General features: G+C 35.0%; 1 protein-coding gene across 4 annotated transcripts in view; it reads left to right on the plus strand.

Moving 5' to 3' along the window:
* The window catches only part of XPO1 (exportin 1), a 43,837-nt gene extending 21,442 nt beyond the window's left edge, over positions 1-22,395 (plus strand). For all 4 annotated transcript variants that reach the window (XM_022597204.2, XM_089923132.1, XM_022597205.2 and 1 more), the window contains 21 exons: positions 5,152-5,213; positions 5,440-5,484; positions 7,549-7,730; positions 8,974-9,022; positions 9,099-9,218; positions 10,353-10,481; positions 11,359-11,517; positions 12,471-12,668; positions 13,155-13,293; positions 13,494-13,675; positions 13,757-13,913; positions 14,018-14,181; positions 14,472-14,606; positions 15,150-15,333; positions 15,660-15,766; positions 18,020-18,214; positions 18,900-19,068; positions 19,742-19,876; positions 19,953-20,112; positions 20,198-20,294; positions 21,304-22,395. In XM_022597204.2, the coding sequence (XP_022452912.1) occupies positions 5,152-5,213; positions 5,440-5,484; positions 7,549-7,730; positions 8,974-9,022; positions 9,099-9,218; positions 10,353-10,481; positions 11,359-11,517; positions 12,471-12,668; positions 13,155-13,293; positions 13,494-13,675; positions 13,757-13,913; positions 14,018-14,181; positions 14,472-14,606; positions 15,150-15,333; positions 15,660-15,766; positions 18,020-18,214; positions 18,900-19,068; positions 19,742-19,876; positions 19,953-20,112; positions 20,198-20,294; positions 21,304-21,450 (2,915 nt within the window). In that variant the 3' untranslated portion in view covers positions 21,451-22,395. The remainder of the gene's footprint in view (positions 1-5,151; positions 5,214-5,439; positions 5,485-7,548; positions 7,731-8,973; positions 9,023-9,098; positions 9,219-10,352; positions 10,482-11,358; positions 11,518-12,470; positions 12,669-13,154; positions 13,294-13,493; positions 13,676-13,756; positions 13,914-14,017; positions 14,182-14,471; positions 14,607-15,149; positions 15,334-15,659; positions 15,767-18,019; positions 18,215-18,899; positions 19,069-19,741; positions 19,877-19,952; positions 20,113-20,197; positions 20,295-21,303) is intronic.
* The last annotated feature ends 596 nt before the right edge of the window (positions 22,396-22,991 follow it).

The following is a 22,991-nucleotide window of genomic DNA, read 5'->3' on the forward strand; positions in this document are numbered from 1 at the left end:
GCTTTCTATTTTCTGTGTTGTATGAAAATTAGCCACTATGAAAGCAAGAGATAGGAGTCTGCAACTTTTTTTTTTCTTTTGGCTGCTTTGGGTCTTTGTTGCGGTGTGTGGGCTTCTCATTGCGGTGGCTTCTCTTGTGTGGAGCACGAGCTCTAGGTGCACAGGCTCAGCAGTTGTGGTGCACAGGCTTAGTTGCTCCGTGGCATGTGGGATCTTCCTGGACCAGGGATCGAACCTATATCCCTTGGATTGGCAGGCGATTCTCAACCACTGCGCCACCAGGGAAGCCCCGGAGACTGCAACTTTTTAACTTATATTTTAGTTTGCACCATCAGTATGTTGCAGTCAGTAAGTTCTCATTTTAAAGGGTTTTAGTGAATCAGATTCTGTTATGCATTTCTTTTACCCTATCATTAAGATCTAATATTTGCAATATGTTCCTGGGGGTTAAGGTTGTTAATATTGCTGTGTAACTAACTTGCAAGATGATATATAACTTCTAAGTCAGGATGGGAGTTACTTAAATCTCAGCTTTTTAACTAGCTAATGTTGATACTATCAACTTACAGGATTGTGTAGGCTATTTGGTATTGCTTTGTTTTTATTTGAAATGGGACTGTCAAAGAAATTTTTCTTGACTTTGAGAAAATAGAGTTGGATTATAAAAGATGCATGCATAAACTCTTGGATAAGGAGCATTCATGTGCCATAAGCTGCCTTCCAGTGAGTAGTTAGGCATTTTTATACTAGTGTACCTTGTTTTGAAGAAATTATACGTGACTGATCCTTTTAAAAAAAAAAGTATTCCTTTTCAATAAATAATTCAAAGGTTTACTTTAATAACTTTGGAGGTGAATTTTTTTGTTCATATTTAGAAGAACGGGATGGGGGGCTATGGATATAAGTATGCTAGATCATTGTAGGAGTCCTTTGAAAAACTTAGTAACCATATAAGAGCATAGTTGGGTTTGTCAAAGGCATACAAACTATGTATGAGAACTCTTCAGTGAAATGTTCTTCAGTTTGTATTTTTAATATATATATATTTCAAGTTTTCCTTATTCCCAAGGAAGAGCTTAGAAGGCTGCTGGAAGGAATATCCTAGTCTCTTCACATACACTTTCTGACTAATTGGAAACAGATAATTTCTGATTAGTATGGTTTTTATTGGATATGAAATCTTGTAAAGGTAGTTCTTGTTTTAAGAAATTTGTTTTACATAAATGTCACTTTCGCAACTGGCAGACGACTAATTCTTTTGGCACAAAGAATAAATAGACACTGGGATTGAAGTATTTTCTGTTAAATCCCAGAAGCTGAGCTTTCTCTGCTACTTGTAAACATTTGACTGTTCTCCCTTGGTACATGTGACACCTTTTTTTTTTTTTTTTTTGGCTGTGCCGCGTGACTTGTGGAATCTTAGTTCCCCAACCAGGGATTGAACCCACGCCATGCAATGAAAGCCCAGAATCCTAACCACTAGGCCACCAGGGAACTCCCACCATTTCTTTTATAAAGGTTCAGTTTACAATTGTAAACTTTTTCTTAATTGAACTGCTTTTATTTTTTTAATTCTGGGTAAACCATGGGAAGGAATTTGGGGAAAGGAGTTATGGTACTTAATCAGATAAGCTACATAGCAGTAGGATATTCTAAACAGAAAGTTGTAGGTGTTTACGTATAGTTTCAATGCTTTGGATGGATGGAAGTACTGATCATTGTAGAGTGACGTTAAATTAAGAGACTTTAAAGTCTTTTTAAAGTCTCAGAGACTTTATTGTCTCTGAGATCCTTGTAGTTTTTTAAATTACTTATTTCACATTTTTCCTGCTTTCATCTTATACGCTTTGCTCCATCTACGGGTGAATTTCAGAAGCCTCTAAAAAAAGGGGGAGAAGGTATTTAATTGATTTAATTTATAACAGAAGAGTGAAGGATCAGTTTGATCCTGTTTTCTTATTCTCCGAGGCTGAGAAAAGCCTCAAAACTCATACATGTTTCAACCAGAGGCAGGAATTGTAGTTCTACTCTTGTTCCTTATGACAGATTTAGAAGAAAACTACTGAATGTCTTATTATTTGGTATTGTCAGTCATTTAATCTAAGAGAGTAGGCTGTGTTTTTGGTTTTGTTTAAACCACGTTTTTGCCTATATTAGAGGTTTCAGAGGGGTGCTTTTTTATTTGTTTATAATGGCCCTTTTCCTTAATTTTTTTTGAATTTTATTCTATTTTTTTATACATCAGGTTCTTATTAATGTTATCTATTTTATACATATTAGTGTATATATGTCAATCCCAGTCTCCCAATTCATCCCACCCCCGGCCACTTTCCCCTCCTTGGTTCCTTAACTTTTTAGGGGTCTTAATGACAGTAATTCATCTGTAAAGAACAGGAGGGTCAACAATATCAGAATTTTTTTTTGTGGTTTTTTTTTTGGTTTTTGGTTTTTTTTTTTGGTGGTAAGCGGGCCTCTCACTGTTTTGGCCTCTCCCGTTGCGGAGCACAGGCTCCAGACACGCAGGCTTAGCGGCCATGGCTCACGTGCCCAGCCGCTCCGTGGCATGTGGGCTCTTCTCGGACCGGGGCACGAACCTGTGTCCCCTGCATTGGCAGGTGGACTCTCAACCACTGCGCCACCAGGGAAGCCCAAAATGTTCACTTTTTTTTTTTTTTTGGCTGTGTTGGGTCTTCATTGCTGCACACGGGCTTTCTCTAGCTGCGGTGAGCGGGGGCTACTCTTCGTTGCGGTGCGCGGGCTTCTCATTGTGGTGGCTTCTCTTGCTGCGGAGCACGGGCTCTAGGCACGTGGGCTTCAGTGGTTGTGGCTCGCAGGCTCTAGAGCTCAGGCTTAGTTGCTCCACAGCATGTGGGATCTTCCAGGACCAGGGATCAAACCCGTGTCTCCTGCATTGGCAGGCGGATTCCCAACCACTGCACCACCAGGGAAGCCCCAGAATTGTTTTGATTTGATCTAGTGGATATTAAGGACATGAGATTGTTGTGTGGGTTAACCTAACTAAATGGTATGATTTAGCACTCATTTTAAAATAAAACTTGTTCCCCTAGTCGGTTTGTTTGTTTATTTTAATCACCTTATTGAATCTAGATCTGATTTTATTGTGTGTGTCCACAAAGCCTCTTGTTTTTTTAAAATAATTTTAGACAGTAGAAACATTGACCCAAGAAGTACAGAATGTACTTACACCTCTTAGTTTATCCTTTTAACAACTTAGACAACCATAATAAAATTATCACAACCAAACATTTAACATTGGTTCAGTACTATTAACTGAATTATGGACCTTAATTCAAATTTCACAAGTTTTCTCTCTTGTCCTTTTCCTAGTCTACAATTTATTTAGTTGTGTCTCTAGTCTCCTTAATCTGTGACAGTTCTTAATTTCTGCTTGATATGTGTTTGACACTGATGAGTTCTGGTCAGTTATTTTGTAGTGTATTTGAATTTAGGTTTGTCTGTTGTTTTCTCATGATTAGACTGGGGTTCAATATTTTGGAGCAAGAATACCACACAGGTGATGTGTCCTCAGTCCACCAAACCGGGGGTACATGATGTCAATATGTTTAATTATTCATTTATTATTAATCTTTATCAGTTATGTTGGTGCCCACTGGTTTTCTATTTACAGGTTTACTATTTTCCACTTTGAAAGTGAAAAATATCTTGGGAAGATAATTTGACAGTGTGCAGATAATGAATTTCTCCTGAAAGTGTTGCCCATTTGTTCTAGCATTCATTCATTGGTGGATATTGTCTGCAACAATTAGTACTGTGGTCTTTGCCTAATGTAGAAATTTTTAAAATGTCAATAACATAGTTTTCAGCAGATTGTATGTGTTTGTATATAACAGTTAAGTTTTTGGCACCTGGCAGGCAGGTTTTTTAACTGATTCTTATATTGTGAACGTTTTTAATACTTAACATTACATTTTCAGCTGATGAATAACCCTTACTTTGTGGGTTTATTGTACTTAATGAAATTTTTCTGCAATTAGGAAATTATTTATTAATGATTTTTTGAAGGTTGTTTTAGCTTATGAAGATTACTATATTAAGGTAGTTTTACAATCAAATAAGCACTTTGTTGCCTTCAAGTTGACTAAATTTCTGGCTAACCCCTTATGGGTAAATTTCTTAGCATATTCCTTCTCAGTGGATATTGAGTCCAGTGTTGTAGATTTGTTAGATGAGACTTGGTACACACAGTTTAATAAAACCTTTATCTGTATTTTTGAAGTTCAGATAGCTTTGAAAATTCGAAAATCTTCATAAGTCATTTGGTGGCAAAACCTAAATTATTAAACAGATGTGAGAATAGTCTTTATTCTTTGTAGTGGGAAATAATAATTTGTTGGATTAGGGAATCTGTTTCAGACCCTTTGGATATGTTAATGTAAGTGTACCACATTACTTTAAATTTTGAGGGGAGCTGTAGTAGATGCCAAGTAAATTCTGAATGATGCAAATTAAAATCAAAGGCATGAAGTCAACTGTTGAAAGAATAAAAGGCATGAAGTCTTAACTGTTAAGAACAGATTATACTATTAAGGTACCCTTAAGTAAAGACTACTAGAAATAAAAACTTCCTCCTTAACTCTGTTTTTTCCTACATTGTAGGACAAACAAGTTAAAATTACTTATAGGATTAGCTTAATGCTATAATTAAAATAAATCTGAAAAGGATTAACATCTGACCTTGATTTATAAATATTTTACATAAACTTATTTATAGTGCTCACAAAGTTATGTCTTAAAGGTTTTTGTAGTTTTAACCCACAAAAATAATGTGTTTATTTAAATGAACAATACCTTAGTCCTTTATGGGGTTTTTTGTTTTGGTTTTTAATTTAAAAATCACAGCTTGGCATACTTGACTGTCTAACATTAAAGAATATCTTAGAATACAGTAGTTCCTAATTGTTAAACCAATATTTTGTAAAGCTTAACAAAAACTAAAAATTTAAAGGAATAGTACACTAAACTAATAGGCATTTTTCAAAAATGCCATAATTGGCGATGGGATTCAGGTGTATCATCTGACTTTACTCTGCCCTCCCCCACCCCCAGTTTTTTTGGTTCCTGAAGATGTATTAGCATGCTATGAAAGTGTTGAATAATTTTTTTTAATAGGGATAAAAAAATATGTTGTTGGCCTCATTATCAAGACGTCATCTGACCCAACTTGTGTAGAGGTAAGAGCTTTTTTGCAGATTATTGTGAGAGTATAAAATCATTTAAATATTGGGTCTTCAACTTAAACCCACTTCTGTCACAGACATACAGACACATATATGCACAATCATTTACAATAGATCTGCAGTCTTTTTTTTTCTCTCTGGGGGGGTGTGGGTTGCCTACATTTGTATTTATGTATCTATTTTAAGTCCTCATTTAATCTAAACTTTTTTCTTTTCTTAGAAGGAAAAGGTATATATCGGGAAATTAAATATGATTCTTGTTCAGGTAAGTTTTTAGTTGACACACTGTTTCCCTGAGAAGGATTAAGTGCTTCACTTCAGGCTGAGTGGTTGAACAAATAGTCTAACCTACTTTTATTGAATAACTAAACTAACATCTTGCAGAGTAGTGATAGTAATCTTCACAGTAATTACAGTAGCCTGCTGTCTAGCATTTAAAATTGTTAGTATGCTGTGGTAGAAAACATCAGATATGGTACTGTAAAACCTTCACTTCTTTGGCTCCAATATGGATTGAACTCATTAAAAAATTTCTCATCTAATGCAAATGAAAACTACAATGAGGTATCACCTCACACTGGTCAGAATGGCCATTATCAAAAAATCTAGAAACAATAAATGCTGGAAAGGGTGTGGTGAAAAGGGAACCCTCCTGCACTGTTGGTGGGAATGTAAATTGTTACAACCACTATAGAAAACGGTATGGAGGTTCCTTAAAAAACTAAAAATAGAACTACCATATGACCCAGCAATCCCACTACTGGGCATATACCCAGAGAAAACATAACTCAAAAAGATACATGTACCACAATGTTCATTGGCAGCACTATTTACAATAGCCAGGACATGGAACCAGCCTAAATGTCCATCAACAGATGAATGGATAAAGAAGATGTGGCACATATATACAATGGAATATTACTCAGCCATAAAAAGAAACGAAATTCAGTTATTTGCAGTGAGGTGGCTGGACCTAGAGTCTGTCATACTTAAGTCAGAAAGAGAAAGACAAATACTGTATGCTAATGAATATATATGGAATCTTTAAAAAAAAAAGTGGTACTGATGAACCTAGTTGTAGGGCAGGAATAAAGATGTAGACATAGGGAATGGACTTGGCACAGGGTGGGAGGGGGAAGCTGGGGCGAAGTGAGAGTAGCATCGACATATATACACTACCGAATGTAAAATAGCTAGTGGGAAGCAGCAGCAAAGCATAGGGAGATTGGCTCCGTGGTTTGCAATGACCTAGAGGGGGTGGGATTGGGAGACTAAAGAGGGAGGGGATATGGGGACATTTGTATACATATGGCTGATTCACTTTGCTGTACAACAGAAACTAACACAGTATTGTGAAGCAATTATACTCCAATAAATATCTATTAAAATAAAAAAATTTTTTCTCATCTGTCTCACACTGTGCATGTTTCCTTTCCATGTCCACTATCTCAGTCTTATTAATTCATTGAAAAAATTGCCTTTGAATTCAAGCATCCCTTTAATTGATCTCTATACTTAGCCTGTTTTTTAATCTTTCTATATTTGTAACTTCAGAAATTTTAAGTTTACCTACCTTTAATAATATGTCCAAAAAATTTCTTAAGAGCATTAATTAGTATGTGAGGGAAAAACACATTTTTTTAAATTTAATAAGTTATAGAAACATTGGGTTTTCCTAAACACTTGGATTTTCACTAAGTTAAACTAGCTTTTATTGAGAACTTCTTGTTGTTAGCGTATCTCTGAATGGGAAGAGGGAGGAGTCCAAAGAGGTTAAGTTACTTACCTCTTACTTAACAGGTGCTATTACAGAATATTGTTGGGAAATCCCTAGCATACAGAATCAACAGTACAGACCTTAAAATTGAATAAGTCCATTAGGCTTTTGGTCAAAGATGATTCTGTCCCCAACGATAATGCTTCTTTTCTTCCAAATTTCTATCTCCAAGCGCTACCTATATTTCAAGGCCCAGATTCCAGCCAAAGAAAATATCTTTCCCTACCCATCACCTTTTTATCATTTAGAGTTAGATTTTATAGTCTCTTAGGATACTTTGCAAATATTGGTATGCATACACATTAGAGCTAGATTAGACGAATCAGGATAATTGAGAGGAGGAACAGGGCATTTGAGACACAGAACTTTGTGTTGTAGTTTCTACTCTGTACATTCTATAGAGAGCAGCACATTTCCTGTCTTAATAAAGGGGAAGAAAATGAAAGGTGGTTGATATTTGCTCCTGCTTTTGGTATCACGCAATTTCTATGAAGTTTGTTTTCTTTACCATTGACAAGTGAAATGAAATTAACATTTCCTATCTTATTTTAGATACTGAAACAAGAATGGCCAAAACATTGGCCAACTTTTATCAGTGACATTGTTGGAGCAAGTAGGACCAGTGAAAGTCTCTGTCAGAATAATATGGTGATTCTGAAACTCTTGAGTGAAGAAGTATTTGATTTCTCTAGTGGACAGATAACCCAAGTGAAAGCTAAGCATTTAAAAGACAGGCAAGTAATTGTTTTGGAATTTTTAAGTAATTTATCTAGCAATTTCAAGGAATTTGGAGGTAGATTGTAAATTTTTAAGGAACTATGATTATTAAAAGTTAATACACTTAATTCTTTTCTACTACAAATTTAAATAGTGCTAAAGTGGCCTAATATTCTAAATATGGAGGCTTGAAAAATATGTATGATGTTACAGCAAAATTAACTTCATGCATGTCATGTGGAAGGAATATAGGTTAAGAATTCCCAAAAAACTCTTTGGAATCTGATTCATATGATGTCTAGTTAATCATAGGTCCAAGGATATGACTTGTGTCCAGATGTCTACTTTATTCTTAATATTCCTACATTTTATCAGTTTCCCTATAGTTAACACCAGGAACATGGCAGATTTTATTTTCTTCAACATAGTAATAAAAATGTGTTTAGTCATTAGAGAACAGAAATGTTTTTTACCTTTATGTATTCAGACTGGCTTCAGAATTTAGGATTTTTTCTCTGGTTTGGTGTATAAGCACATTTTAGGTGTATAAGCACATTTTAGGTTTGAGGATATATCGAACACCACTTCTCATTTTGGAGAGTTCTGTTTTGACTGTCTTGATTTAAAAGACTAGGTTGAGGGACTTCCCTGGCTGTCCAGTGGTTAAGACACTGCGCTTCCACTGCAGGGGGCGTGGGTTCGATACCTGGTTGGGGAACTAAGTCCCACATGCCATGCAGTGTGGCCAAATTTAAAAAAAAAAAATAAAAGGGGCTTCCCTGGTGGCACAGTGGCTGAGAGTTAGCCTGCCAATGCAGGGGACACGGGTTCGTGCCCCGGTCCGGGAAGATCCCACATGCGGCGGAGCGGCTGGGCCTGTGAGCCATGGCCGCTGAGTCTCCGCGTCCAGAGCCTGTGCTCCGCAGCGGGAGAGGCCACAACAGTGAGAGGCCCGCGTACTGCAGAACAAAAAACAAAAAAATAAAAGATGTGATGTGATTGAAATTATTCAAATAGAGTAAGGATGACATGAAAACCAAACCTCCAAGAAATGAAATTAAGTGCTATTTATAGGTGAGTTTTAAGAGATATTTACACATAGTTTTAATAGCTTTGTAACTTTCGATGAAGTTATTGATATCTGTGTTTATAAATAGAAGTAACTCAAGTTTTCAGTGGCTGCTGAAATGTTAGTATGTAAATAATTACAGTGTTCATTTCTATGTGTGTTCTAAACTGATCAATTTTTTATTTTTTTAGCATGTGCAATGAATTCTCACAAATTTTTCAGCTTTGTCAGTTTGTGATGGTAAGTACTTTTAATTTCATTTTTAAAAATAATTAATTATATAGGAAGATAATTTACAATCATGTTTTTGTTGTAGGAGAATTCCCAAAATGCTCCACTTGTACATGCAACTTTGGAAACGTTGCTCAGATTTCTTAACTGGATTCCACTTGGATATATTTTTGAGACCAAGTTAATCAGCACGTTAATTTATAAGGTATAGTGAATACATGTCAGTTATATTTATCACTGGATAGTGGTGTGTATTTTCTTAATTTGTAATGCTCTTTTGAATATTAAAACCATTCCACATTCACAGCCATAATCAACTTTGTTTCCGAGATAAGGAAATTGCTCAGAAGAACTTTTCTGTAGTTTCAACTACTAATTCTTAAAAACCGTGTCAGAATTTTATGATTCTGCCACTCATACCAGGCACTCTCCCAAATTGTATGTGAACAACTAATAATGAATTTGGTTTCCTTTTAGTTGCAGTAGCATGTAATACCTATGTAAAGTCTTATAATTGTTCATTCAGAGATAGTTACCAACTGGTTGTATTTCCAGATGTTTTCTAATCAGATATAATGAGTAAATTATGTATTTAATTAAGACCTTATAAAAGCAGACTATTATAGCTTACGTTTGGGGCTTTGTAGTTGAGGGCTTGATATGGTCATATTCTAATTTGAATTTACTATGTTAGAGCCACCATTTTATCCATAGACAATTTATTTTAAATTGTTTGCCATTGTCAGCAGTAGTGCAGGAAATACTGGACATTTATGCACTTGTCCAAATATTTGGTATAAATTTTAATACATGTAAGTATTGGATCAATAGGTATGTCCATTTTTAAGGCTTCTGATGCTTACCAAATTGCCACCCCCAGTGGGAGGCTATTTTTACACCTTCTCAACAGTTAAATGTGAAAGAACCAGTTTTTCCACACGTTATTAATCCTAGGTGTATTGCCCATCTCTTAAAATCCTAAACAATTAAAGTCTTTTTAGATTATACAGAAAACATGATGTCTTTAAAAGTCATGTAATAGATCGTGGGGAAAGTTTCTAAGCAACTTTGTGTTTTCCAGGTGTCTGAGGACACATCAAAAGAAAGCACAGTATACTAAAGCATTTACTGTCTATTGGATGGATAATGAAATTTTCTTAAAATATATGTGCCAAAAAACCCTATCACCACCTATTTGCCTGATATTTTTCCTCTGTGTTCCTGATTTTTAAATCCTTTGTTATTTTTTTAATTGTTAATTTTAAGTAAAGTGCTTCAGGCCATTTAATTTTATGCTTCCTTCCCCCCCACCCCACCCCCTTTTTTTAAATTAAAATAGTTCCTGAATGTTCCAATGTTCCGAAATGTCTCTCTGAAGTGCCTCACTGAGATTGCTGGTGTGAGTGTAAGCCAGTATGAGGAACAATTTGTAACGCTATTTACGCTGACAATGATGCAGCTAAAACAGGTAATACAACACTCTTAAAAACTGACTAAACAATTTTAGTGCCTTAGAAAATGTTGGGTTTGAGTTGAACCATTTCAGCACAGCTTACCATAAATAGATGAGCTGTAATGTGATTGTATATTTATTATATAAAATGAAGTGTAAGCTAGAAATTTTTATGAACATTTTGAAAATTCCTTGAAGTAAATTTTCTGGGAGTGTCATGGTAATTTATTTCTACAGAATTTAGAGGCTTAGTAACCTGGGGTTTAATATCAGTTCTGCCTTTAACCTTTCATCTCTTAAATGAAGGGATTAGCCAAGTGTTAGTCTGACTAGGTGTATATGAAATTATCTAGAAGGTTAATCACAAAACTATATTACTATATATGTTCGTGATCTGAATCAACTATTTTTACATTTTTAATGACCCTAGGTGGGAAAACTCTGATGTAGGGAATATGTCAAAGCATAATCTTTGAGGAAATTTTACTACTTGCAAGTTTAAAAAAAAATCAAAAGCTAGGACAGCAAGTTACAAAAATGGATATAATAGACCAAGGCATTCTAGGGGAGAATAAGCTGTTTAACTGCATATAGTTTTTTTGTTGTATTTTTAAAAATATTTATTTGGTTGCACTGGGTCTTAGTTATGGCAGGTGGGCTCCTTAGTTCTGGCATGTGAACTCTTTATTGTGGCATACATGTCTAGTTCCCTGACCAAGGATCGAACCTGGGCCCCCTGCATTGGGAACTTGGAGTCTTATCCACTGCGCCACCAGGGAAGTCCCACTCCGTATATTTTAAAATTAGTAAAAGGGTGGTGGAAATTTAGAACTTAAATGTAGTATCTTTGTTTTTAAAATGAAGGGCTTATGATCCATATTTAACCTCACAGATGCTTCCTTTAAATACCAATATTCGACTTGCATACTCGAATGGAAAGGATGATGAACAGAACTTCATTCAAAATCTCAGTTTGTTTCTCTGCACCTTTCTTAAAGAACATGGTCAACTTATAGAAAAAAGATTAAATCTCAGGGAAACACTCATGGAGGTAGGCTTTATGGAGCCTTTGGCTTCTGAAATTAATAATAAAAACTTAAAAGTACACCTTTGTTCTAAAAATTCCTATACCTTTTAACATATCTTACCTGTTACTTGTCTGTGCAATATAAATATATGTTGCCAATTCTGAATTATAGTTGTTAAAAGCCAAGTGTCACGAGTTTTGTGTTCTACTCAATACCAGATCAATAATTTATAATGAAAATTAAATTCCTAAAGCGTGTGCAGATTTGTCATTTGTAAGATGAAAAGTCTAAAGACCTTATTTTAAAATTGAGATGTAATTCACATAACATAAAACTATCCATTGTAAATTGTTTGATTCAGTGGCATTTAGTACATTCACAGTGTTGTCAACCATTACCTATTCCAAAACATTTACATCACCCACAAAGGATGATGTACCCATTGAAACAGTCACTCCCTCAATCCGCTCTACCCTCCAGTTCCTAGCAACCAGTAATTTGCTTTACATCTCAATGGATTTAACTATTCTGAACCTTTCATATAAATGGAATCATAACATACTGATTTTTGTCATTGGTTTCTTTCAGTTAGCATGTTACTATGTTACAGCATGTATCAGTACTTAATCCCTTTCATGGCTGAATAATACTTTGTATGGATAAACATCGAGTTTTGTGTCCGTTCATCTGTTGAACATTTGGATTATTTCTACCTTTTTGCTATTACCAAATGTCTTTTAATGTCCATACCTTTTTACAATCACGTAAGTTTCTTGACACGTCCTAGGACATGTCAGAAGAAAGCACAGTTGTTCCTAGAGAATTTCTGTTGTCTGTCTGATGAATAATGAAATGTTAGAGTTGTACAGAATGCAACATGAGTTTTTATTTCCCGTTAACGTAGCAAATGGAAAGCAGTTTGAGGTTGGTTAGTAACGTCTAAGGATTGTTTTAATAGTTTTGGTCTCCTATGTAGGCCCTTCATTATATGTTGTTGGTATCCGAAGTAGAGGAAACCGAAATCTTTAAGATTTGTCTTGAGTACTGGAACCACCTGGCAGCTGAACTCTATAGAGAGAGCCCATTCTCAACATCTGCCTCTCCATTGCTATCTGGAAGTCAACATTTTGATGTTCCTCCCAGGAGGCAGCTGTATTTGCCTGTGTTGTCCAAGGTAACAGTAGTGGGTGGTTGAATGTGCTTCCTGTGATTTGGGGGACCAAATGCAAATACTGGCTTTTATTTTTTGGCTAAATCTATCCAAGCACCACCTGTGAGTTTCTTAGGAATGAAAATGAGATGCAAGAAAGTTAACAATTGATTATTGTATTTTATTTTATTTTGCGGTATGCGGGCCTCTCACTGTTGTGGCCTCTCCCATTGCGGAGCGCGCAGGCTCACGGGCCCAGCCGCTCCGCGGCATGTGGGATCCTCCCGGACTGGGGCATGAACCCGTGTCCCCTGCATCAGCAGGTGGACTCTCAACCGCTACGCCACCAGGGAAGCCCAACAATTGATTTTTATCCATGTTATTTATTCTTTTATATTGTGGGAATAATTTTGTTTGGTATGTTGGTGTTAAGTGGGAGTGGGGGTTACATTTGATGTGACTGATTTCAAAGATCTAACAGATTTGTTTCTCTTGTTTATTGCTGAATAGGTCCGTTTACTGATGGTTAGTCGAATGGCTAAACCAGAGGAAGTATTAGTTGTAGAAAATGATCAGGGAGAAGTTGTAAGAGAATTCATGAAGGATACAGATTCCATAAATTTGTATAAGAATATGAGAGAAACATTAGGTAAGTTAATAAATACTGTTAATTTAATCTTTATCTTTGTAATTCAGTTTGGGGTGGAAATACTTTTTTAGGAAATATGGCATGCTTAGGTTCTCAATCTGTTAATAGCCATCCTTATTAATGTGCTATTAGTCTTAGTAAACATCTTTTTGCTCATTAAATTTTGCAATTTGAAACATTTGGAATTTTTTTCCTTGTAGTTTATCTTACTCATCTGGATTATGTAGATACAGAAAGAATAATGACTGAGAAGCTTCACAATCAAGTGAATGGTACAGAGTGGTCATGGAAAAATTTGAATACGTTGTGTTGGGCGATAGGCTCCATTAGTGGAGCAATGCATGAAGAGGATGAAAAACGATTTCTTGTTACTGTTATAAAGGTATGTAAGAGATAGGTATGAACTGGAACTTTAGCTGAGTGTATTTTATTACAAATGACTGAAATTTGTCTTATTTTACAGGATCTACTAGGATTATGTGAACAGAAAAGAGGCAAAGATAATAAAGCTATTATTGCATCAAATATCATGTACATAGTAGGTCAATATCCACGATTTTTAAGAGCTCACTGGAAATTCTTGAAGACTGTAGTTAACAAGCTCTTTGAATTCATGCATGGTAAATCCTATTTGCTTAATATATTTTATTTAGTTACTTTTGCTGAATAAAAAATGGAAATTTTTTCTTGAAAATTTTTTTGATAATTGTTTTTGTTTTGTTAGAGACCCATGATGGAGTCCAAGACATGGCTTGTGATACTTTCATTAAAATAGCTCAAAAGTGCCGCAGGCATTTCGTTCAGGTTCAGGTTGGAGAAGTAATGCCATTTATTGATGAGATTTTGAACAACATTAACACTATAATTTGTGATCTTCAGCCTCAACAGGTATGTGGATCAGCAAGCATATTTTTCTTAGAAAGTAACTACTGTTTTAATGAGAATTTATTAATGGGAATAGAAAGAAAGCCACTCTTGAATTCAGTTCAAGTGTTTCTGTGGTTAGGTTTTTATAGTGAGGCAGAAATTCAACCAGAAGTTTGTTAGGCTGTTTTCCTACTTAATATAAATTATTTCTGACACTTTAACAAAATTAGTTTAAGTGTATATGTGGATTGTTTGTGTGTGGTTTTCCTTATTATGATGTATGCAAGTAAAATGTCTGCCTTTTAACATAGGTCCATACATTTTATGAAGCTGTGGGGTACATGATTGGTGCACAAACAGACCAAACAGTACAAGAACATTTGATAGAAAAATACATGCTACTTCCTAATCAGGTTTGGGATAGCATAATCCAGCAAGCAACCAAAGTAAGTTTTATTACTTTTTGTAAAAGTTCTAATGGAAATTGAGAAAATTATATTTACAGAAGTAATAAATTTAGTACCTTTGACATGTATATCTGATCCATAAGTGCTTTTTTTTTTTGCGGTACGCGGGCCTCTCACTGTTGTGGAGCACAAGCTCCGGACGCGAAGGCTCAGCGGCCATGGCTCACGGGCCTAGCTGTTCCGCGGCATGTGGGATCTTCCCAGACCGGGGCACGAACCCGTGTCCCCTGTATCGGCAGGCGGATTCTCAACCGCTGCGCCACCAGGGAAGCCCCATAAGTGCTTTTATGTGTACTTTTTTATGTGTACTTTTGCACATTGAAAAAATTGTAGTATTTTTATTCTGTTTCGATGCAAAATTGGGAATATTTTGCTCTATTTTTAGTAAGGAAGACTTTTGCATTAGTTTCACCATTTAACATTATAAATGTGATGGTGCTTTGGAGTAGTGTGGGTAATGTTTTTTGCTTCAGCTACAAATATTCTCATATGTTAAATGGAGTTGTTTTTTGTCCTTCGCAGAATGTGGATATACTTAAAGATCCTGAAACAGTCAAGCAACTTGGTAGCATATTGAAAACAAATGTGAGAGCCTGCAAAGCGGTTGGACACCCGTTTGTGATTCAGCTTGGGAGAATTTATTTAGATATGCTTAATGTATACAAGTGCCTCAGTGAAAATATTTCTGCAGCTATTCAAGCTAATGGTAAGCGATTCTGAATTCTTATGGAATGATGTATTAATAAGTCAGTTCTGCATTCACTGCCTTGGCGTAAGCATTCAGCACTTCTCACAGATTTAAATTAATCCGTCCCATGTTTCAGGCGATCCTAGACAATTTTTTTAACCACTCACAGGCCCCTTTCCCCTATAAAGTTAGTCTTAGTTTATTTTCTCAGGAAATTCATCTGTGTACTCTTGTCTTTTAAGTTTTCTAATGGTAAATGGGAACTAATAGTATCTGAAGCACATGTAACTGCCAGTGTAGAATTTTAGTTGTTAAGTTGGATTCCACCTGATTGTATTTTTTAGGTGAGATGGTTACAAAGCAACCATTGATTAGAAGTATGCGAACAGTAAAAAGGGAAACTTTAAAGTTAATATCTGGTTGGGTGAGCCGGTCCAATGATCCACAGATGGTAAGTGAGATGTGCTTTTTGTTTTTAAAGTTGATGCTGCATTCTCTGGAACGTGCATATATTCTGTATGCGTTTAGCTATTTTAAAGGTAATTTAGATGTTTACATCTGGCGTTATTTTATAACATTCTATTTAGTGGAGTCCCTGAGTACATTAAAATAATAAGATATATACCATCTTCGAAAGAAATTGCTGTTAGTGGTGGGGGAGTTGGTGATGTAACAAGATAGCTGAGATGATTGGGTCGTTTTTATTTTTCCATGGATAGAGTTCAGATGAAATTTTTGTTTTCCTCATGGCTTTGAGAGCAATTTGCAAAGCTGTCATTAGTTTGCCTTTTCAGTGGGTGGGGGGGAGTAAGCACTTTCCTAGTTGAAGGTGTGAAAGTCTCTTTTGCTCTCTTATTCCTGTTAGTTCTAAATGGTTTTCAGAAACTAAACCAACTCCATATGCCTCAACTTGGGGAAAATGAGATTTATGTTTAGTTATTGTATACCTTTCATTTTCTTGATCCTGGGAACATTACCAAAAATCTTATCCTGTTTATCACTATTGTGTGGAAGTAGCACTGACAACCGTGCAACTTACTTTCATAATTTTAAACTTTCAATATTGTTCCTATTGATATGGAAATTTTTTCCAGGAAATTCTCAAGGTATCAAGCTTAAATACCAAAAGGTTTTAAACATGTTTATGTATGAGATCAGAACTGTATTTAAAATTGGAAAGTAAAAAGTAGGATGAATTGAAGGAATTGAGAAGTTCATAATTTACAACAACTTAGGCAATAATTTCAGGAGTATCAGTGATAATAATAAGAAGGGTCTCATTATGTTTTACAACTAAGGTTTATGTTGAGGTTTGGGGCTGTGAATTCAAAGATAATCAAACACTTCAGATCCAGTATGTAGGAAAATAAATTATTTCAGTGTTAAGAGTAGAAATGTGAGGGTGGGGGAGGAAAGAATAAATGAGTCATGGGTATGAAATGTATAATGTGGGGAATATGGTCATGTGGGGAATATAGTCAATAACTCATAACTTTTTATGGTGACAGATCGTAACTAGACTTAATGTGGCGATCATTTGAAATGTATAAAAATACCAAATCACTCACTATACTGTGTAACAGGAAGTTACATCGTGTTGTAGATCAACAAACATACAACGAACTCAAAGATACCAGATTTGTGTTTATCAGAGGTGGGGGAATGAGGGGAGGGGAAATTGGATGAAGGCAGTCAAAAGATGTAACGTTTAGTTTTAACATAAATAAGTACTAAGAATGTAATGTACAAACAAGATAAATGCAATTAACACTGATGTTATATAAGAAAGTTTGTTAAGAGTAAATCCTAAACGTTTTCATCACAAAGTTTTTTTTCTATTTGTATCTATATGATGATGTTCACTAAACTTATTTTATAATCATTTCATGTATGTAAGTAAACTTAGTGCTATACATTAATTATGTCTCAAAACTTGAAGGAAGAAAAAGAAGTGAGAATCAGTTCTAGTTAAGAGAAACCAAGTAGGTGAAAGGAAAAATAATTTTGTGCTTATCCTTCAAATCTTAACTAGACTTGTTTTGTTGTATGGTGGGACGTGCTAACTAGTAATCTTCAGTTAAATGAAACATGGTTATATTTATTGTGCACATCTTAATGGAGAACCTATTAAAAGCATAGAAGTTACGCCTTACTAAGACTGTATTTATTGAGAATCTTGGAAACTCTCACACACAGTCTTTCTGGCATAGTCCAGTTCCTTTTTTGAGAGTAAGTGATGGTTATTATTTCTGATTATTAAAATGTCAACTAGCATTCATTAAATTAAAAAAATCATTGAGTGGGTGTCTACTTTTGGTTAGTTATGAGTACCTTGGTACAGTATTGGTGAGGAGGACTCTACTTTGAGGTTACCAATCCCATACACACAGTATTCCTAGAATCCTGGTCCTGCCACAGTACTTAGAGCGTCAGGCCCCAGTTTCCTTTAATAATTACAGATTTAAACTATGCAGTGTCCATGGCCCTTCTCAGCCTATTGTGATTTCTCGCTTTCTCTTGGTAAGGTTTTAATATACAAAAACTTTTAAAGCACAGGAGTTTCCAATTTTCAGCAGATGATCAACCTAGATTAAATCCTACAGATGACATTGACCTAGCTGCTTAATAAGAGTTAGCAAGTGCCTACATTAAAATTGAAAACTTGTGGGTTTTTTTGTTTTTTTTGTGTGTTTTTTTAAAACAGGTAGCTGAAAATTTTGTTCCTCCTCTGTTGGATGCAGTTCTCATTGATTATCAGAGAAATGTCCCAGCTGCTAGAGAACCAGAAGTGCTTAGTACTATGGCTATTATTGTCAACAAGTTAGGAGGACATATAACAGCTGAAATACCTCAAATATTTGATGCTGTTTTTGAATGCACATTGAATATGATAAATAAGGTATGTGATTTGCATTTCAGTTACATAATGAGAGGTTCTGCAGTATGTCCTTATCACTTTTAAAAGGATAAATAATGGCTGTCTATGAGTACACCATAAACTTTAGGCTCTGATATTAAATATTTGAACTTCTAGATAAGAAAAATACTTGTTTTTTAAATTTACAAAAATAAATTTGATAGATTGTTTATTCAAATAGCAGCTTGCATTTGTTGAATACTTGCTGCATTTTAGTCACTGCCTTTTTAAAGTGTAGTCTGTGCTTATAAGGATAGGGAAAATGTATTAATCAAAAAGAAAAAAATGTACATGTAAGTGTACACATTTACACAGTAGACAGCAATTTTTCTAATCTGTATTAGTGATCTCAAAGTCACTTAAAAGTGGTAGTAACAGTCTCAGAGTTACTAGAAAATATGACGGTCTTTATGTGGGTTTTGTTGAGTTCTCTTTATAATAAGGTGAACTTGTATTCCTTCACTTTGGTAATTCATTTGTCTAATAAATAGTAATTTTGTCTTCCCTGACAGGTGAATTCTATTAGCTTTTGAGTTTGAGTTTCACATCTTAACGGGGTCCACTAACAACTCCAAACATTTATACTGAATTAGGGCTTGCTTTCCCCCTTCCATTTAACATAATTCAGGCATTGAAACTTTATTTTGTTCCCACTATTTGTTTTTAGGACTTTGAAGAATATCCTGAGCACAGAACGAACTTTTTCTTACTACTTCAGGCTGTCAATTCTCATTGTTTCCCAGCATTCCTGGCTATTCCACCTGCACAGTTTAAACTTGTTTTGGATTCCATCATTTGGGCTTTCAAACATACTATGAGGAATGTAGCAGATACAGGTAAATACACAGAAACGATGTTCTTTATTCATTTGCTTACCAACCCACAATCCATGTACAGACACTTACAGGTAGGTGTATAGTGGTAGACAGGTAGGTATCACTTCACTTCTCATGGTTTTGTTTGAATGCATCAGTTGCATAGATAGGTCTGAGTAAGTCCTATAAACAGTTTAATCAGATCCAGAGTGAGTTCATAGAATTGAGTTACAGGGAGATGGGCATAAGATTCAAGGCAGGGAGAACATCACTCACCCATATCCTCACCAGTGTTTCCTTTTCCCCATACGCTTTTCCTCTGGCACCGAGGGTTAACTAAGCATAAAACAAAAAAACTGTTTATAGCTGGAGGGTTTGTTTTCCTTTTAAATAATAACTGTTTTATGTAATAGAAAAATCTACTCAGTTGTACTGCTTTTGGAGTGGATGTAGAGAGAATCAACTAAACCTTCAGAAATACTGGAAAGGTGGCAATGGTTAGATTATAGCCTGTAAGTTAGCAGACATTGATTCCAGTTTAACTCCATTACTGAGTCAAGATAATTTAGGCAAATAATTGTCATTAGCAAAAAAAGAGGGGCGAATGGACTTTGAATGAATTGTTTAATAGCTGAAACACTATCATAAATGTTGTCAGTATGTGATAACGTTGTTGGCATTATATGTATTTTAGGCTTACAGATACTTTTTACACTCTTACAAAATGTTGCACAAGAAGAAGCTGCAGCTCAGAGTTTCTATCAAACTTATTTTTGTGATATTCTTCAGCATATCTTTTCTGTCGTGACAGACACCTCACATACTGCTGGTAAGAATTTAAAGCCATAAAAGTATGTGTTCCGGTTGCTCTTATATCTTGAAGTTAATGATGTCCTTCTTAACAGGTTTGACAATGCATGCATCTATCCTTGCATATATGTTTAATTTGGTTGAAGAAGGAAAAATAAGTACACCATTAAATCCTGGAAATCCAGTTAACAACCAAATGTTTATTCAGGAATATGTGGCTAATCTTCTTAAGTCTGCATTCCCTCATCTTCAGGAGTAAGTATAAATAGACTTTTTAATAAACTTAAACTTTTAAGTTTTTTTTTTTTTAAGCAATTAATTATTGTGTTTTGACTTGCAGTGCTCAAGTAAAGCTCTTTGTGACAGGACTTTTCAGCTTAAATCAGGATATTCCTGCATTCAAGGAACATCTTAGGGATTTCCTGGTACAGATAAAGGTATGTATTTTATTTGCAGTTGCAGAAGTATTGACTAAATACTGATTGAATTCTTGCATCCAGAATTGACCGCTTTTTGTAATGCAAAATGAGTGGGCTTTTAAAATATGTGTAGTCTTACTCTTTTGAGACTGATTACAGAAGGAAACACTTTCAAAGTCAAGGCCAGGAAGAGGAGATAGGTTTGAAATGGTTTGAAATGTTCGGGGGAACTTTTTATTAATATAATTCATCTTAGAATATCTTTTGCAACATTGTGATTGAATCCCATAGGTATTTTTAAAGGAGTGGAATGGGTGAAAGAAACACATTGGTAGTTCCTTTTGGGATTTTCCATTTTGTTAGTAAGGAATTCATTTTAGGGGGAACATGATAATTAGCAGATACCAGCCTATTTTTACTGCTGTTACAATGCTCCGTTTACTTATGGGAAGAGGGATTTTTCTTGTATCATCATGCTTTAAAGAAATACAAAAAGTACCATGAAACTCATAAGTAGTTGATGTTATCTATGTCTATTAAAGAATTGGTCACATAAGATATTCAGGTTTTTTTCCCTCCAAAATACAAAGGTTTTGTTTTTTGTTTGTGTTTTTTTTACTGTAAATATAAAATTAGTAAAAAAAAAAACAAAAAACTAATTCATAAAGTTGAGAGTGTATAAAGGATGAAAATTGTCTGAAACACAGCTATGAGGACAATTATAGAAACTTGATCGTTAGTCTTTCTTGGTATCGTTGCTTATGGAGTATATTTTGTATATGGCATTACACTATCCCTCTTTTGAAATCTATTTTTCCCCCCAACTAACACCTTTGGTTTTTAATTCAGTTGTGTAGAATTATAAAAATAATATACCATAATTTAAACTCAGTAATTGATGGATAAATTACATTGCTTGTGTAAACTGGGAGGTGCTTATCTACACTTTTTTTTTCCCAAAGGCAAGTCATTTTGCGAATTGAAGTTTACTAAAGCATGTTGACGTTTCAACTATCTGTTTCCACAGGAGTTTGCAGGTGAAGATACATCGGATCTCTTTTTGGAAGAAAGAGAAACAGCCCTTCGACAGGCTCAGGAAGAGAAACATAAACTTCAAATGTCTGTCCCTGGCATCCTTAATCCACATGAAATTCCAGAAGAAATGTGTGATTAAAGTCAGAAGTCATGCTGGGTTGTTGTTGTTTTTTTGTTTTTTTTTTTCTTTTTCTGTTTTTTTTTTTTTTTTCTTTTTTCTGCAACTCTGTTAGCAGATGAAAACAACATCTGGATATTTGTCGACCAAAATGATGCCAATTTGTAAATTAAAATGTCACCTAGTGGCCCTTTTTCTTATGTGTTTTTTGTATAAGAAATTTTCTGTGAAATATCCTTCCATTGTTTAAGCTTTTGTTTTGGTCATCTTTATTTAGTTTGCATGAAGTTGGAAATTAAGGCATTTTTTAAAATTTTACTTCATGCCCATTTTGTGGCTGGGATGGGGGGAGGAGGCAAATTCAATTTGAACATATACTTGTAAATTCTAATGCAAAATTATACAATTTTTCCTGTAACCAATACCAATTTTTAATTAGGGAGCATTTTCTTTCTAGCCTGTATTTCAGTCTAGAAGAAAAGATAATGAGTAAGACAAATTGCGTTGTTAAAAGGATTATTATAGTGCTGCATTGTCTGAAATTAGCACCTCTTGGACTGAATTGTTTGTCTAGGCTACATGTATTACAAGTCTGTTTGGCAAGTTTGCAGCAAGATCATGTGCATATCATCCCATTGTAAAGCAACTTCAAAAAATATGGGAACACAGTTAGTTATTTTTACACAGTTCTTTTTGTTTGTGTGTGTGTGTGCTGTCGCTTGTCGACAACAGCTTTTTGTTTTCCTCAATGAGGAGTGTTGCTCATTTGTGAGCCTTCATTAACTCGAAGTGAAATGGTTAAAAATATTTATCCTGTTAGAATAGGCTGCATCTTTTTAACAACTCATTAAAAAACAAAACAAAACTCTGGCTTTTGAGATGACTTATACTAATTTACATTGTTTACCAAGCTGTAGTGCTTTAAGAACACTACTTAAAAAGCAAAATAAACTTGGTTTACATTTATTTTCCCTTTATTGGCTCAAACTTATTCCTATATTAATGAAAGTGGTTATTTGTGTTTAGGTATTAGGTAATATTTTTAAATGAAGTTTGATACCTGTTGACTTCTAAATATTATTTCTAAGGTTATTAAGTAAAGGCAGCACTTGTATAAAATGAACGTGCTCCTGAAATACCTTCTGTTCCCAAGAAACAAGTCGTTCCTGTGACAGCTTGGCGCACATTTTACCTTTACTTGTGGTTAAACATCTTCTTTATTCTGGTTAGGGGCTAGGGGTAACAGCTTAAAATTAGTCTTAATGAGAACCAAGGGGCAAAAAGGTACTGCACATATTCTTGATTAATTCCACTCTTGTAAAACAACCCTTGGAAGTAGTGTAGTCCCTTTGGGAAAGGTGGGAAGAGAGGAAAAAATGTGTAAGAATGCCTACGAAATATGAAAAGGGAGTAGAAAAACGAAACCAACTTGGGTGAACCTGTTTCCAGAGGATTAAATTAGCCTTCTATAAACCTAGACTAAAACCTAAGCATTTGAAGTGCCTCATGTTCGTGGAGAATCAGCAGCTTGGTATAATTGCTGTACTCCTAACTTTATAGGT

Source organism: Delphinapterus leucas, chromosome 13, assembly GCF_059928025.1.
Source record: "Delphinapterus leucas isolate spDelLeu-1000000601 "Yukka" chromosome 13, BTC_Dleu_Yukka2, whole genome shotgun sequence".
In the NCBI taxonomy this organism is placed as follows: Eukaryota; Metazoa; Chordata; class Mammalia; order Artiodactyla; family Monodontidae; genus Delphinapterus; species Delphinapterus leucas.